The 13118-nt window shown below is 43.2% G+C and overlaps 2 protein-coding genes across 5 annotated transcripts in view; both read right to left on the reverse strand.

Annotated features, from left to right (window-relative positions):
* The window catches only part of nek4 (NIMA-related kinase 4), a 39074-nt gene extending 25956 nt beyond the window's left edge, over nt 1-13118 (reverse strand). For 3 of the 4 annotated variants that reach the window (XM_078209795.1, XM_078209797.1, XM_078209796.1), the window contains exons 1-4: nt 12705-13118; nt 3664-3930; nt 1749-1946; nt 552-659 (exon numbers count right to left, since the gene is read on the reverse strand). In XM_078209795.1, coding sequence (XP_078065921.1) covers nt 552-659; nt 1749-1946; nt 3664-3930; nt 12705-12791 — 660 coding nt within the window. In that variant the 5' untranslated portion in view covers nt 12792-13118. The remainder of the gene's footprint in view (nt 1-551; nt 660-1748; nt 1947-3663; nt 3931-12704) is intronic. The other variant, XM_078209794.1, reaches the window with a different exon arrangement.
* LOC144485609 (uncharacterized) lies at nt 11117-11931 on the reverse strand. The gene is given in 2 exon segments (XM_078203708.1): nt 11117-11541; nt 11544-11931. Coding segments are annotated over 2 exon segments (639 nt in total). The 3' UTR covers nt 11117-11290.

Genomic DNA, 13118 nt, shown 5'->3' on the forward strand with positions numbered 1-13118 from the left:
GACTGTGGGAGGAAACCGGAGCACCCGAAGGAAACCCACGCAGACACGAGGAGAATGTGCAAACTCCATACAGACAGTGACCCAAGCCGGTTTTGTAAGCCCTAAAAATGCCCATCCCGCTGAGGAGTGTGTGAACACTGGGGAAAGGCTTCTGACAAATCAAACATTCTGTCAAATAGTGTTAAATGTTTTGACAAATTCAAATGTCACGGTTAGATGCTGTATTGTAATGCAGACATGTTTTAACTGCAGCAATTCATCATAGTGATCCATACTGCAAAGATGAGTTGACCATTGCATTGACCAGCACTTCATAACATTTAACTTGTTTCTCAGAATTTATCCATTATAGTCATTTTTCTCAGTGACCAACATATAAGCAGGTTCTTTCTTTAATATATTTCTTATTCATTTCCAGGACCTGGGAGCTTCTGGCAAAAAGGATATTTATTGCCATTTCAATTTGCCTTGAAAACCGCTGAATACTGACAAACTGAGTAAAATGCTTAATGATAATTGAAAATACAAAAGTGTCATGGAATGTACATTACCTTTCCTTCAATAATCTTGAAAACCAAGGAGTTCATATCCTTGGCATTAAATGCATGTTTCAACGTTGCCATTTCGAAGACACAACAACCAAGGGCCCAAACGTCAGACTATACAGAAAAATGAAGAAAGGCTTATAAGATAGACAATATTTTTACTACAGTTCACATTATGTTTGCAGCTTCACTAAAATATGCTGTAATGTTATGCATAATTCTTTAAAGCTTCTCTTGATAGCACAATGTGCAAAATCAACCCAGTCCCGAGGAGGTGGGGTTTTCATTTAAAGTAAAGTTAAAGTAAAGTTTATTTATTAGTCACAAGTAGGCTTACATTAACACTGCAATGAAGTTGCTGTGAAAATCCCCTAGTCGCCACACTCCGGCGCCTGTTCGGGTACACTGAGGGAGAATTTAGCATGGCCAATGCACCTAACCAGCGCATCGTTTGGACTGTGGGAGGAAACCGGATTACCCGGAGGAAACCCACGCAGACACGGGGAGAATGTGCAACTCCGCACAGGCAGTGCCTGAGCCAGGAATCGAACCTGTGTCCCTGGCGCTGTGAAGCAGCAGTGCTAACCACTGTGCTGCCCTGAAGGATATTTATTTACATACTGGAATAAAGCTAGATGCTGCAGATTAATTTCTTTTTCAGTTTTAATGCTCACTGGCTGGGTTTCTAGGACTTTAGGAAACCTGGCGCTAAAGGGAAGTGAAGACTGTTAGACATAACATTTATACGTTTTTTTCAGCATTGCTTGTGGGCCAGGAACAGCAGAAGTGTTTCCTTTTCTTCCAAAGCAAACCGGTTTTGACTTCATGTGTTCAAACCTACAGCTAATGGAACTCCCAACACCAGCGCTTCAACCTCAAATGCCCTCCCATCCCTCCAAAGTTCCTCATCTCTGCCCCGATCTCTCTCCAGCAACTCAAGATTACCCCTTACCCACCAAACCATGTACCTCAACATGACCCCCCTCCCCTCACCATGCCACTGTTCAGGTTCATATATATAAATGGCTGCACAGGCAGGATATTACAGAACAGCTTCTACCCAGGATAAAGACAATATTAAAGAGAAAAAAAAATACACCATATGCAATAAAGAAATGTAGAAACAGGAAAAATGTATATTTAACCTATAATATAAAATTGACCTAACCAAAAGCATAATCAAGTTATACAGGAGCACTCTACCTTATGGTTGTATGGTTTATTACAAAAGAGTTCCGGACTCATGTAATAAGGTGTTCCAATCAGAGTACTAGCCATATCATGCTGGTTCTCCAACACTCTGGCTATGCCCAGGTCTCCAACTTTAATGATATTTGTTTTTGTGAGAAAAATGTTCTGAGTTTTAAGATCTCTGTGCAGGATGTGTTTTTCATGTAAATACTGTGAAAGAAACAAAGATCTCAACAAATGTACAGTCACCTTATAATAAAATGTTTTCTATTCCAAATGTGACGCTCAAGCCACAACATCTGTACAATTACTCTATACATCTTACCCGAGTGCAACGTGCTTTACAAAATCCCAGTTGTGCATTAATTACAAATAAGACTGACAGAGAATTTCGACACAAAAATTGTAACAAAGAACAAAGAACAATACAGCACAGGAACAGGCCCTTCGGCCCTCCAAGCCCGCGCCGCTCCCCGGTCCAGGATTGAATCCTGAATCCAGGATCCCTGCCCAATTTTCCAGCCTATCTACATACCAATATCCTATCCATCGAGCTGTCCCTCACAGCTACGATGCTTTGTTCATTACAACCTATTAACTCACCCCCACCCCCCCATTCCAGACCATGTGATCTCCAGGGAGAGGCGAAAACCCAGAGTGAAAAACCCCAGGGCCAATATGGGGAAAAAAAAAATCTGGGAAATTCCTCTCCGACCCCCTGAGGCGATCGAAACGAGTCCAGGAGATCACAATGGCCCTGATCGGAAAATGCTTCCCAACCCTAGTCATTTCCACTTCCACGAACACCATATGAATTCCCTGCCCCCGAGACAGGTTCCCAACTATCCGCAGTAGGTTCCCAACTATCCGCAGTCTCAATTGAAAAAATATTCTGCACAATCCTAAACTGGTGGATGAACAGCCATATCTAACTTAACACTGATAGTTTGGGTTTCAATTTTAATTATAGAAAGACATTTGAACAGTCAACTCACACGCACACATTGACATCCTTACTCACAAACTCAATAAATGTTGCCTTAAAGAAGTTACGTAATCTTCTAATCTTGGGATGAATTTTTGGTGGAAAAAGTTCTAAGGGATGGCTGCTGAAATAATCATTTGTTTAACATGGGTTATGCTTTGGCCAACACCGACATATTATCATAGAAATCATAGAAACCCTAGTGCAGAAGGAGGCCATTCGGCCCATCGAGTCTGCACTGACAACAATCCCACCCAGGCCCTATCCCCATCACCCCACATATTTTTTTAAAATTGTTTTATTTTTTAAAAATCCCTCTAACCTATGCATCCCAGGACACTAAGGGGCAATTTAGCATGGCCAATCACCTAACTCGCACATCTTTGGCCTGTGGGATGAAACCGGAGCACCCGGAGGAAACCTACACAGACATGGGGAGAATGTGTAAACTCCACACAGACAGTGACCCAAGCTAGGAATCGAACCCAGATCCCTGGAGTTGTGAGGCAGCAGTGCTAACCACTGTGCCACCTTGGCGCACCTAAAATGGATAACTCATGTTGAAGTTACAAGATTGCTCCAAGTGGAGAGGATCTCCAAGAAGATCGCGCATATCGACACAGACATCAAGTTTCTCCTCTCTCCACTCACATTGTCTGTACCTTTAATACTTGATTACCTGTAAAGACTCGCATTCCAACCATTATTTTGTAAATTGAGTTTGTGTCTTTATATGCCCTGTTTGTGAACAGAACTCCCACTTACGTGATGAAGGGGCAGCGCTCCGAAAGCTAGTGGCTTGTGCTACCAAATAAACCTGTTGGACTTTAACCTGGTGTTGTGAGACTTCTTACTGAAGTTACAATGAACATGGAAACTGCAGTGCAACATTATATTTTTGCCCTTTTTAGCTTATTTCTTTGATCCTCCATAGCATTGTACCTGTAAAGCCATGGCAATCTGGACAAACCACTCCACGATCTGACTTTCTGGAAGCAACTTGCCCTTCTGTTCCTTCAGCTTGTGATACAAATCACCACCTTCACAGTAACCCATCACAATGTATAAAAGTCCATTGTCTCCTTCCCATGACTCTCTGTAGGTAACAATGTTGGGATGTCGTAGCTGTGATAAAAGCTGGGCTTCTTGTTCTGCTGCTTTGCGCTCACGACTGGAAACATTTCTTAAGTTCAGCTTCTTCACAACATACTGAAAATTCAATGAAATTCAATCATAAACACAGAAATTAATTAATTAGAAAAACGATATGTTCTTAAAATGCATTACGTATTTATTTGAAATAAATGTTATTCTGTGAGGTTCCTAAGTGAAGATGAAAGGTGTATAAGGAGCACACATAGGACATAAGAGCAGGAATAGACAATCTGGCCCATTGAGTCTGCTCTGCCATTCAAACAGGTCGTGGTGGATCTAACTCTATGCCATTTCCACCCACCATCCCCACATCCCTTGATGTCATTAGTACCCAGACATCTATCGCTTTCTGCCTTGAATGTGTCATGATTGAGCTTTCACAGAGCTCTGGGATAGGGAATTCCAAAGATTCACCCCCCTCTGAGTGAAATAATTCCTTCTCATCTGAGTTTTAAATGGCCTCCCTCTTATTCTGTGCTCTCTGGTTTTGGACTCACCAGCCAAGGGCTGGGATGGGGGGGATCGGGCCTGTACGAATTTTTAAAGTATCAATGAGATTATCTTTCATTGTTCAAAACTCTAGAAAATACAAAGCTCAATTTCCTCAATACCACCATTCTAAGAATTATCCTGGTGAACCTCTATTGCACTCCCTCCATGGCAAATATATCCTTTCTTAGATTAGGAGACCAAAACTGTAATATTCCAGGTGCTGTCACACTGAGGTTTAATCTAATCTGTATAATTGCAACATGACTTCTTTACTCCTGTACTCAAATCCCCTTGCGATGAAGGCCAACATACCATTTGCCTTCTTAATAGCTTGCTGCACCTACATACTAGCTTTTAGAGACAAGGACACCCATGTCCCTTTGCACATCCACACTTCCCAACCTCTCACCATTTAAGAAATACACTTTCTGTTTTTTTCACCAAAGTGAATAACTTCACATTTATTCACATTATATTCCACCTGCCACGTCCTTGCTCTTTCACTTAACTTGTCCAAAAAAGCTCGTTGCATCCTCCTCACAATTTACATTCCCATCTAGTTTTGTGTCATCAGCAAATCTCTCCTGTGCTTTTAAACAACCAGAGATGCAAATCATTGGAGAGATAACTGAACCACCATGCTCACAGGTACTTATGGATCTCTGACAGAATTGAGGACAAGGCTTTGCACTCACTCTGGCCTTGGGCCACACAGTCTCTGGAAGGCCTGAGAACTAAACCTACCTAGGCTGGAACCAGTGGTGGCTTTTTCCAATAGGAAGAGGAATTGGTTCTTGATTTGTACAGGGAGCGAGAGATTAAACAGGAGGCCAAGAATAGAATGGAAAGCAAAAATAAGTCACATTTCTACCCTCTTTGCTGGAGCTTAGTGGCTCTCAAAGCGGACGTGAAGGTTGATGCCATCGAGGCAGCAGGAGGTAGTAAGACATGAACAATCGGTACTACTGGAAGAAAGCAGACCCCACACCAAAAACCACATAGGTCGCACAGTCAGAATGACCACAGCAGTAACAAGGTCTGGATCTTGATCCCCTCAGAACAATCAGATTGCTAATCAGAGCTTCCAACTGAGTTTTTCCAGGTTGGATAGATGTATAAGTGAGGAGGGCTACCAAGTAAAATCCAAAACAGTTGAAAAGACTTCCTGGATATATAACATTTGATGTTTTCAGAATGTTCAACTGCTGATTCTTCAGAGTGTACTTCCACAGAGCGAAAGTGTTTGAATGGAGAAACTTGCTCTGCTCGAGTTGTTCATGCTGTCAGCCTAGTCAGCTCATCCAGCCCTGAAGCCCATTGTCTTATTGTAATTATTTTCTATTCACTGGATTGTCCTGCTTGAGTTTCATGGGCTACAGGTTTGAAAAAGGCTCCCCGTAGCATGTTTATACTAAATTTGAACACCAAGATTGACGGGAATTAACCAACTTGAGAGAATGGAATTTAAATTTCATATGAAATCCGTGATATGGACCAATGTGATTTTAAACACCACTTTGCTGTTTTGTTGATTCCCTCTGAATGATTTAAAATACAATCCATTTTATATAGAACTTTGTTACATGTATTGCACATACATAACCAGCAGCACACTTCCTCACTTTCTAACCATGTGGTGGGATCTGAACAAACTTCCTTCAGCGACACTGATAAACAGCCTCCCAGTAAATAAGTAGACGCTGGTGACAACTGTTAGGTTTATTTTGCCTGCCTTAGTCTCTATGGTGAACATGAGATGATGAAATGAATAGAGGTTAAACAGGTTTAAAATGCTGCCATTTCATGTTACTGATATTGTCAATTAATTCAATCACTATTCATAGCAGCATGGCAGGCTAGTAACTGGAGCTGGCTTTCAATGGGCAGTGCAGGATTAATTCTATCAACTCCAGCCAGTTTGTAAAATAGACTGCCCTCAGATAATAATGCTTGGATTGAGCCTGGATTTCTCTCTCTCTATCTGTTGAATGATCACTACAAAACAGTGGTAGGAAGTTATTGAGGAACCAACATAACATTCTCCCTGCTGCTTATGAAATGGGAAAAAAAAATCCTGCTCTGTTACTACCCACATTTCTCAAAAACTCTGTTCGAGGTTCATGTGGCGTAAACGCAGGAGCGGCTGTGTTTTCGCAAGTTATGGAGTTGCTCATATTTTAATCCTTTTTATCGTTATGCATGGCCCATAACTGTAAGAATTGTTCATTTGTGTGAGGTGTTTGAATATGGCTGGGGTGGGGCCCAGTTCGCAGTGGTGGTTTCGCTTGTGAGCGGAACTATGCCTTGGCGGTGCCATGATGCTGGCTGCCTCGATGAGTAAAGTTGTGGACGACAATCTTAGCTCCCAGGCGAAGACTGTTGGTGTTCACTTTGATGAAGTGCGAAACATCCTTAAAAGAATGGTTGAAGTGGAGGAAAAAATCCTGTCAATCGAGAGTGCATTTTCGTCAGCAAGGCGTCAACTTCAGTTCACTGAAGTCCTGCTGGGTGGTCTGTCAAACATTCTGTTTGATTTGGGGAGAAGGGGCCGGAGTAGGACTGTCCGGGCTTCTGGTCTCCCATGGAGAGCTGAAGATGAATTCCCAGCTGCCACTTTTGATTTGAGAGCTGGGCATCTCGGGTTTGACGTAGCTCATTTTATCCAGTGTTCACGACCTGGGGTTGATCGAGAATTCTGACTACTGGTCTTACGTTGTCTTATCCTCAGTGTTCATTATGAAGAGCTGAGGGAAGCCGGACACGACAGGTCTTCACTGCCTGCCAGGGCCTAGGTCTCTCCTTGCCAGGGTCTGGGGTTGACGGCATGATGGAGGTGTAAAGGCTTCGGTGAAACTCTGGATAGATCTTGGATGTAGCTCGATAAGGCTGTGGCCTTTTCAAGCTTCATGGATGGCATATTATCCTACAGTTCCTCATTAATCCTGAACTTTATTCCCTTGTGATTAGAATAAATAGTCGTCCCCCAGCATATTCTGGCAGTGAAATGGTGAAGGCCACAGTTTGTGGTTCTCCTCCTTTCTACAGGGGAGCTGATTGGTTTTATGAAATGAGGGTCGTGCAGTATTTATTTATTTGATTTCCTTGTAGTTACGATGAAGGGGTATGTATTTTCTTTTCTTGGTATCCTTCACATTACTGATAGATAAGATGAGTAGCAGGGCGGTGGGGTGATGGATTGGCATAAAGATGGTCAGTATGGTCTAAGTCCTCACTGTGGGTGAGGAAAACCCCTGGTGGAGCTATCACTGTTGCGTTTTTCTTTTATATTTTAGTTATTGTGAGGTTGAAGAATCCTTATTTGTCTCAATGAAGGTAGCATGGCCAATCAAACTAACCTGCACATCTTTGGACTGTGGGAGGAAACTGGAGTGCCCGGAGGAAACCCATGGAGACGCAGGAAAAACATGCAAACTCCACACAGTCAGTCACCCAAGGCCAGAATTGAACCTGGGTCCCTGGCGCTGTGAGGCAGCAGTGCTAACCACTGTGCCACCGTACCACCCCGTGTTAAGCCTTGTCTGGTGGTTACTGGCTAATCTGATGTTCTTCCCTCCTTGGGGTATCCTTTTTAATCGGGGTAGGTGAGGTGCTAATATAAGCTCTGACTTGTTATATATAATTTTATGGGGTATTCCTTATCCTGCTGGAAGGAGGAAATATGGTTGAAGGGGAGTGAGATCTGTTGTGTTGAGAGTTCTGACATGGGGTAAGAATCCTTGAGTTGGTAGTTCTCATTGCCCTGTTGCGTCAATGTCCTTGGATTTTTTTCAGGCTGTTAGTAGGGGTGGCAGCTGTTTTGAAATTCGCATTGGGGAAATATGGAGATTATTTTGTGTGTATCGGGAGGGGATTAGTCTGAATCCACCAAGATGTCCCCCTTTTGTGTGGGGCATCTGGAGTTCTTGGGATGCTGCGATAGGTCCCGATAGGGGATCCCATATGTTGTGTAACTCTGTCTTTGTTATCATGTGGAAGAGGGCATGCACTAGGATGCCATGTGCTCATGGCTTTACCCTATTATTCAGAGACTCCTGTCCCACTCTTTTGATATCCTTTCATTATCCGTTTGAAAGAAAGTGATGACTACATTGAGTACAATAATTGATGACTTGAGCCTTCTGTATGAGTATTTGCTGGTCTTTTCTGGATCCATATGTGAGATATTGATCATTCTGTATTGTACTATTTTCCGGGGGGTTGGGAAGGCAGGGGGGTGGTTTGTTGCATCTTGCACTAAAATTGAAAACCCTCAATAAAAATACTTTCAAGACTCTATCCATTGAAATAATTTGCAATTTCTTGAAATACACCTTATCCATTGGTTCAGCATGACATCCTGTAATTCTGAGGATGACACTTCAATCAGGTGCAAGTGTACTGCACACCTTTGTATGATAGAGACAAGACTTTTATCATTCATACAGAGATTGACTATTATATCCCATTGACACAGACGCACCCACTCTGTTAAGTGGAATTACATCGGCAGCAATGGGACACAAAGGGGAATGAGCACCTCAATAACAAATGTTCTGATACTGCAGGTAATGTGGGCAGCAACTGGAACCAACACTGATTTGCTAATTACATGTTTAAAAGTTCCCAGTTCCTGGCAGTGCACTGGAACTTTTAATTGTTATTTTCCTTCCTTCTTCTAAAAAGAACATTCAACACTTGTTGAATCTGCATGTACGTGCGTTTATATCCGCACCACAATGGAACCATATAGAAGTGCTGTTTGGTATCAAAAAAGGGACTTGCTATCAAAGCTTTCTGTCTTGCACTCATCAGGACAGAATACCAAATTTCAAAGGGAACAACAATTTATACTGAAAGATGAAAAGCTTCAACAGTTTATTTATTTTTTCAGCAATACAAACTTGCTGGAATTTGATTTGATCTGACAGTGTTGGCATTTTTTTTTAGACTGTGGCAATCTTTCCCCTAAAGCTTTGTTCTGGTCTATAATGGAAAATAATTGTTGGTTTAATAAAACAGCAATCTATACAAACATTCTCCTTCATTATGCAATAACCCAGCTTTGATTTACTTAGCCAAATGTTTGTGGTCAATGATGACTAAAGCTGATAAAAAGAAACTTGACAATTGAGCATTGTGCTCAGATGTACTGTATGAACAGTCATCATTTACAGTGCTTAAGGCACCAGCAAATTATGCTCCACTTTACCACAGATATTAAGGTATTAAAAAACAGTTGTTTGAAGTCGCTGCAAAACCAACTGTATAAAGGATAGTGATTATCCAACAACAAACATCAAAGAAAACAATTAAAAATGAAATCTGAATTATTCTGATGTGGTTGAATACAAACTGATGTTCAGTGCTCAAAATATATTCACACTCAGTAGAAACCTCAGCAGTTGTGCACTCAAAGTTCCTGCTACCTTCCATTACTATAAACCCTGATTTGATACTACCCTGGAGGTCAACAGGTGATTTGCTATATACAATGTCAGCCAAGACCACATAAGCACACTTAGAATCAGAATCCCTACAGTGCAGGAGGCCATTTGGCCCATCGAGACTGCACCGACCACAATCCCACCTAGGCCCTATCTCTGTAACCCCTACATATTTACCTTGCTAATCTTGAAGAGACATTAAATACAGAAACATTAACTTTGCAGTCAATGTGCAAAGACACACTAATGATAAAAATACAATCTATTGTCTGCAAATTCAATGTGGGCATTTCTTCACTTTGGAAAACACTTTGAAAAATGGACCAGAATTTGCTGCAGCATAGCACCTAACAATGTCTGCCCCTGTCCCCGTCAACTCAAAATAACTTTTGCCTCCAAAGTCGTTGAAATTGTCAGCTTCATTGTGACTGAGGGAAACAGGGCATCAGGGAGCTGAGTGAATAACCAACCAATACGATTTAGAATCATAGAAATCATAGAAACATAGAAACCCTACAGTGCAGAAAGAGGCCAAGTCTGCACCGACCACAATCCCACCCAGGCCCTACCCCCATATCCCTACACATTTACCCGCTAATCCCTCTAACCTATGCATCTCAGGACACTAAGGGGCAATTTTAGCATGGCCAATCAACCTAACCCGCACATCTTTGGACTGTGGGAGGAAACCGGAGCACCCGGAGGAAACCCACGCAGACACGAGGAGAATATGCAAACTCCACACAGACAGTGACCCAAGCTGGGAATCGAACCCAGGTCCCTGGAGCTGTGAAGCAGTAGTGCTAACCACTGTGCTACTGTGCCATCCATAATTACTCAGTGAAGAATTTAAAGCACTCTCACACCCATCCACCCAGCAACCCTCAAAAAAGCCAGAAAAAAATCCATCCAAAAGACAATTCTTTCCAACACCTGTATATTTTACCATTTAATTGTTCAAATGGCATGTTTACCTGAATATGGTAGCAGTCATTCATAAATGACAATATGCCAAGGGCTGCCTTAGTTATCAACATAAGCAATCTTTTAAAGAAGTTTAGTTAAATGCTAACTCAAACTCCCCACCTTAAAATTTGTCACTGCTATGGAAAAATAAATTGCAAGCATTCCTTGAATATTTCAATCTAGCAGAGTTAAGTTTAATGTTTACTGGACTTTCTCTAGCTTTATTTCTGGGAGAATTGCCTTTTACAGATGCACCACAGTGCACAAACTGAAAAAAAATAAGAGTTCCAATGCAACATTAAACAAACAAAGGGGGAATGCAACAGTTACCCAACAACTCTACCACTCAAAAAATAAAAAAGCGTGACTTTTTGTACTAAATTAATTTTTCCTTTGGGGAAAAAATTGTTTGAGAAGAAAAAAGTTTCCCGTCACTCTTTTCAACTAAACGTGTGTAGTTGGATGGGTCACCAAGGATGGGGTATGTGTTTGCTGGTCATTTCTTGCACACTTCACAACTGGAAACCCTCCATGGGGGTCTCTTGCTGTTGAAAGAGGAATTGCTGTGCAATCTCATCCACTTGTGGCGCTATACTACTGTCTTCTTCCTCCACACCGAAGTAATGCTCAATAAGGTCAAAGGCCTTCTGATAAATTTCCTGATTCTCATGGCTCTGCAAAAATTCAATTTTATCGAGACCATAAGCTTCTTCAATTAGGCTACAGTACGGATTAATCCCAGTTCCATATTGTTTAGCCTCCTGCTCTCCAGCCCATTTAGGGCAACTTGAACTATTTTTGAGTCCATAACGGTCAGTAGGTCACACAATGGCTTAATACAACCCAAGTTTACAAGATACTTAATCTGTTCAGGTGTTCCTCCAGAAGTTGCATTTGTGATGCCCCATGCTGCCTCTTTCCTTGTCCGAAATTCTGCTTTCTGAAGAAGGTCTATCAGCACTGGGAAGATGTTTGCATCTATTACAGCCTGAATTTGTGCTCTATTTCCAGCTGTAATGTTTGAAATAGTCCAACAAGCTTCTTTCCTTATGGATTCTTTTGGACTACTTAATAAATGTAGAAGACATGGCAAGGCTGAACAATTTAATATGACCTGTGTCTGGATATCATCACCTGTTACTATGTTACCCATAATGATTGGATTTAATGATTGGGAAATCAAAATAGAAAATCCTGAGGAGGAAGGTAAATGAAGTCAATGTCAAATCAGGTACATATAAGAGAAATAAAGAGAGAAAGAAAGATTGGACCACTTAGAGATAAAATCAGTCTGGAATTGATGATCCATCTGCGAGAGGGGATCATATTGGGATTGGGGATCAGGTTGGGATTGGGGGTCAGACCGGGACTGGGGGTCAGACCGGGATTGGACGTGAGACCGGGATTGGGGGTCAGTCTGGGATTGGGGATCAGGTTGGGATTGGGGATCAATCTGGGATTGGATGCGAGACTGGGATTGGGGATCAGTCTGGGATTGGGGATCAGGTTGGGATTGGGGATAAAGTTGGGATTGGGATCAATCTCTGATTGGATGTGAGACTGGGATTGGGGATCAGGTTGGGATTGGGGATCAGGTTGGGATTGGATGTGAGACTGGGATTGGGCATCAGGTTGGGATTGGGGATCAGGTTGGGATTGGGCATCAGGTTGGGATTGGGCATCAGGTTGGGATTGGGATCAATCTGGGATTGGATGTGACACTGGGATTGGGGATCAGTCTGGGATTGGGGATCAGTCTGGGATTGGGGATAAGGTTGGGATTGGGATCAATCTGGGATTGGATATGAGAGTGGGATTGGGGATCAGGTTGGGATTGGGGGTCAGGTTGGGATTGGGGATCAGTCTGATCTCCGGCTCCGGCTCTGCCCCCCGGGCCGGGCCTCCCTGCCGCCTCCGGGCCGGTACCTGTTTCACCTCCTCGCCGTGTCTGACCAGCTGCACCTCCCCGTAGCTGCCTCTTCCCACCGTGCGGATAACCAGGTACCGCTCCATTGCCGCTCAGCGCCGCTGCGAGGCTGCGGGAGGCCGCGGACACCCGGCGCTTTCCTCAGCGGCCTCTTCATTCATGTCTCAGCCGAGTCGGGTTACAGGAAATCGGTGCGAAACAGGCCGGAGCCCCGAAGCCGCTTCCCCATCGCCAGGCAACCGGGGCGGGGGGGGGGAGGGGGACAACCCGCAGCGGGCACGGTCCGCCAGCACCACCAGGAGGCCAGGCTGGGAACTGCAGCGGAACGGTCCGCCAGCACCACCAGGAGGCCAGATTGGGAACTACACCGGGCACGGTCCGCCAGCACCACCAGGAGGCCAGACTGGGAACTG

Source organism: Mustelus asterias, chromosome 3 (genome assembly GCF_964213995.1).
Source record: "Mustelus asterias chromosome 3, sMusAst1.hap1.1, whole genome shotgun sequence".
In the NCBI taxonomy this organism is placed as follows: domain Eukaryota; kingdom Metazoa; phylum Chordata; class Chondrichthyes; order Carcharhiniformes; family Triakidae; genus Mustelus; species Mustelus asterias.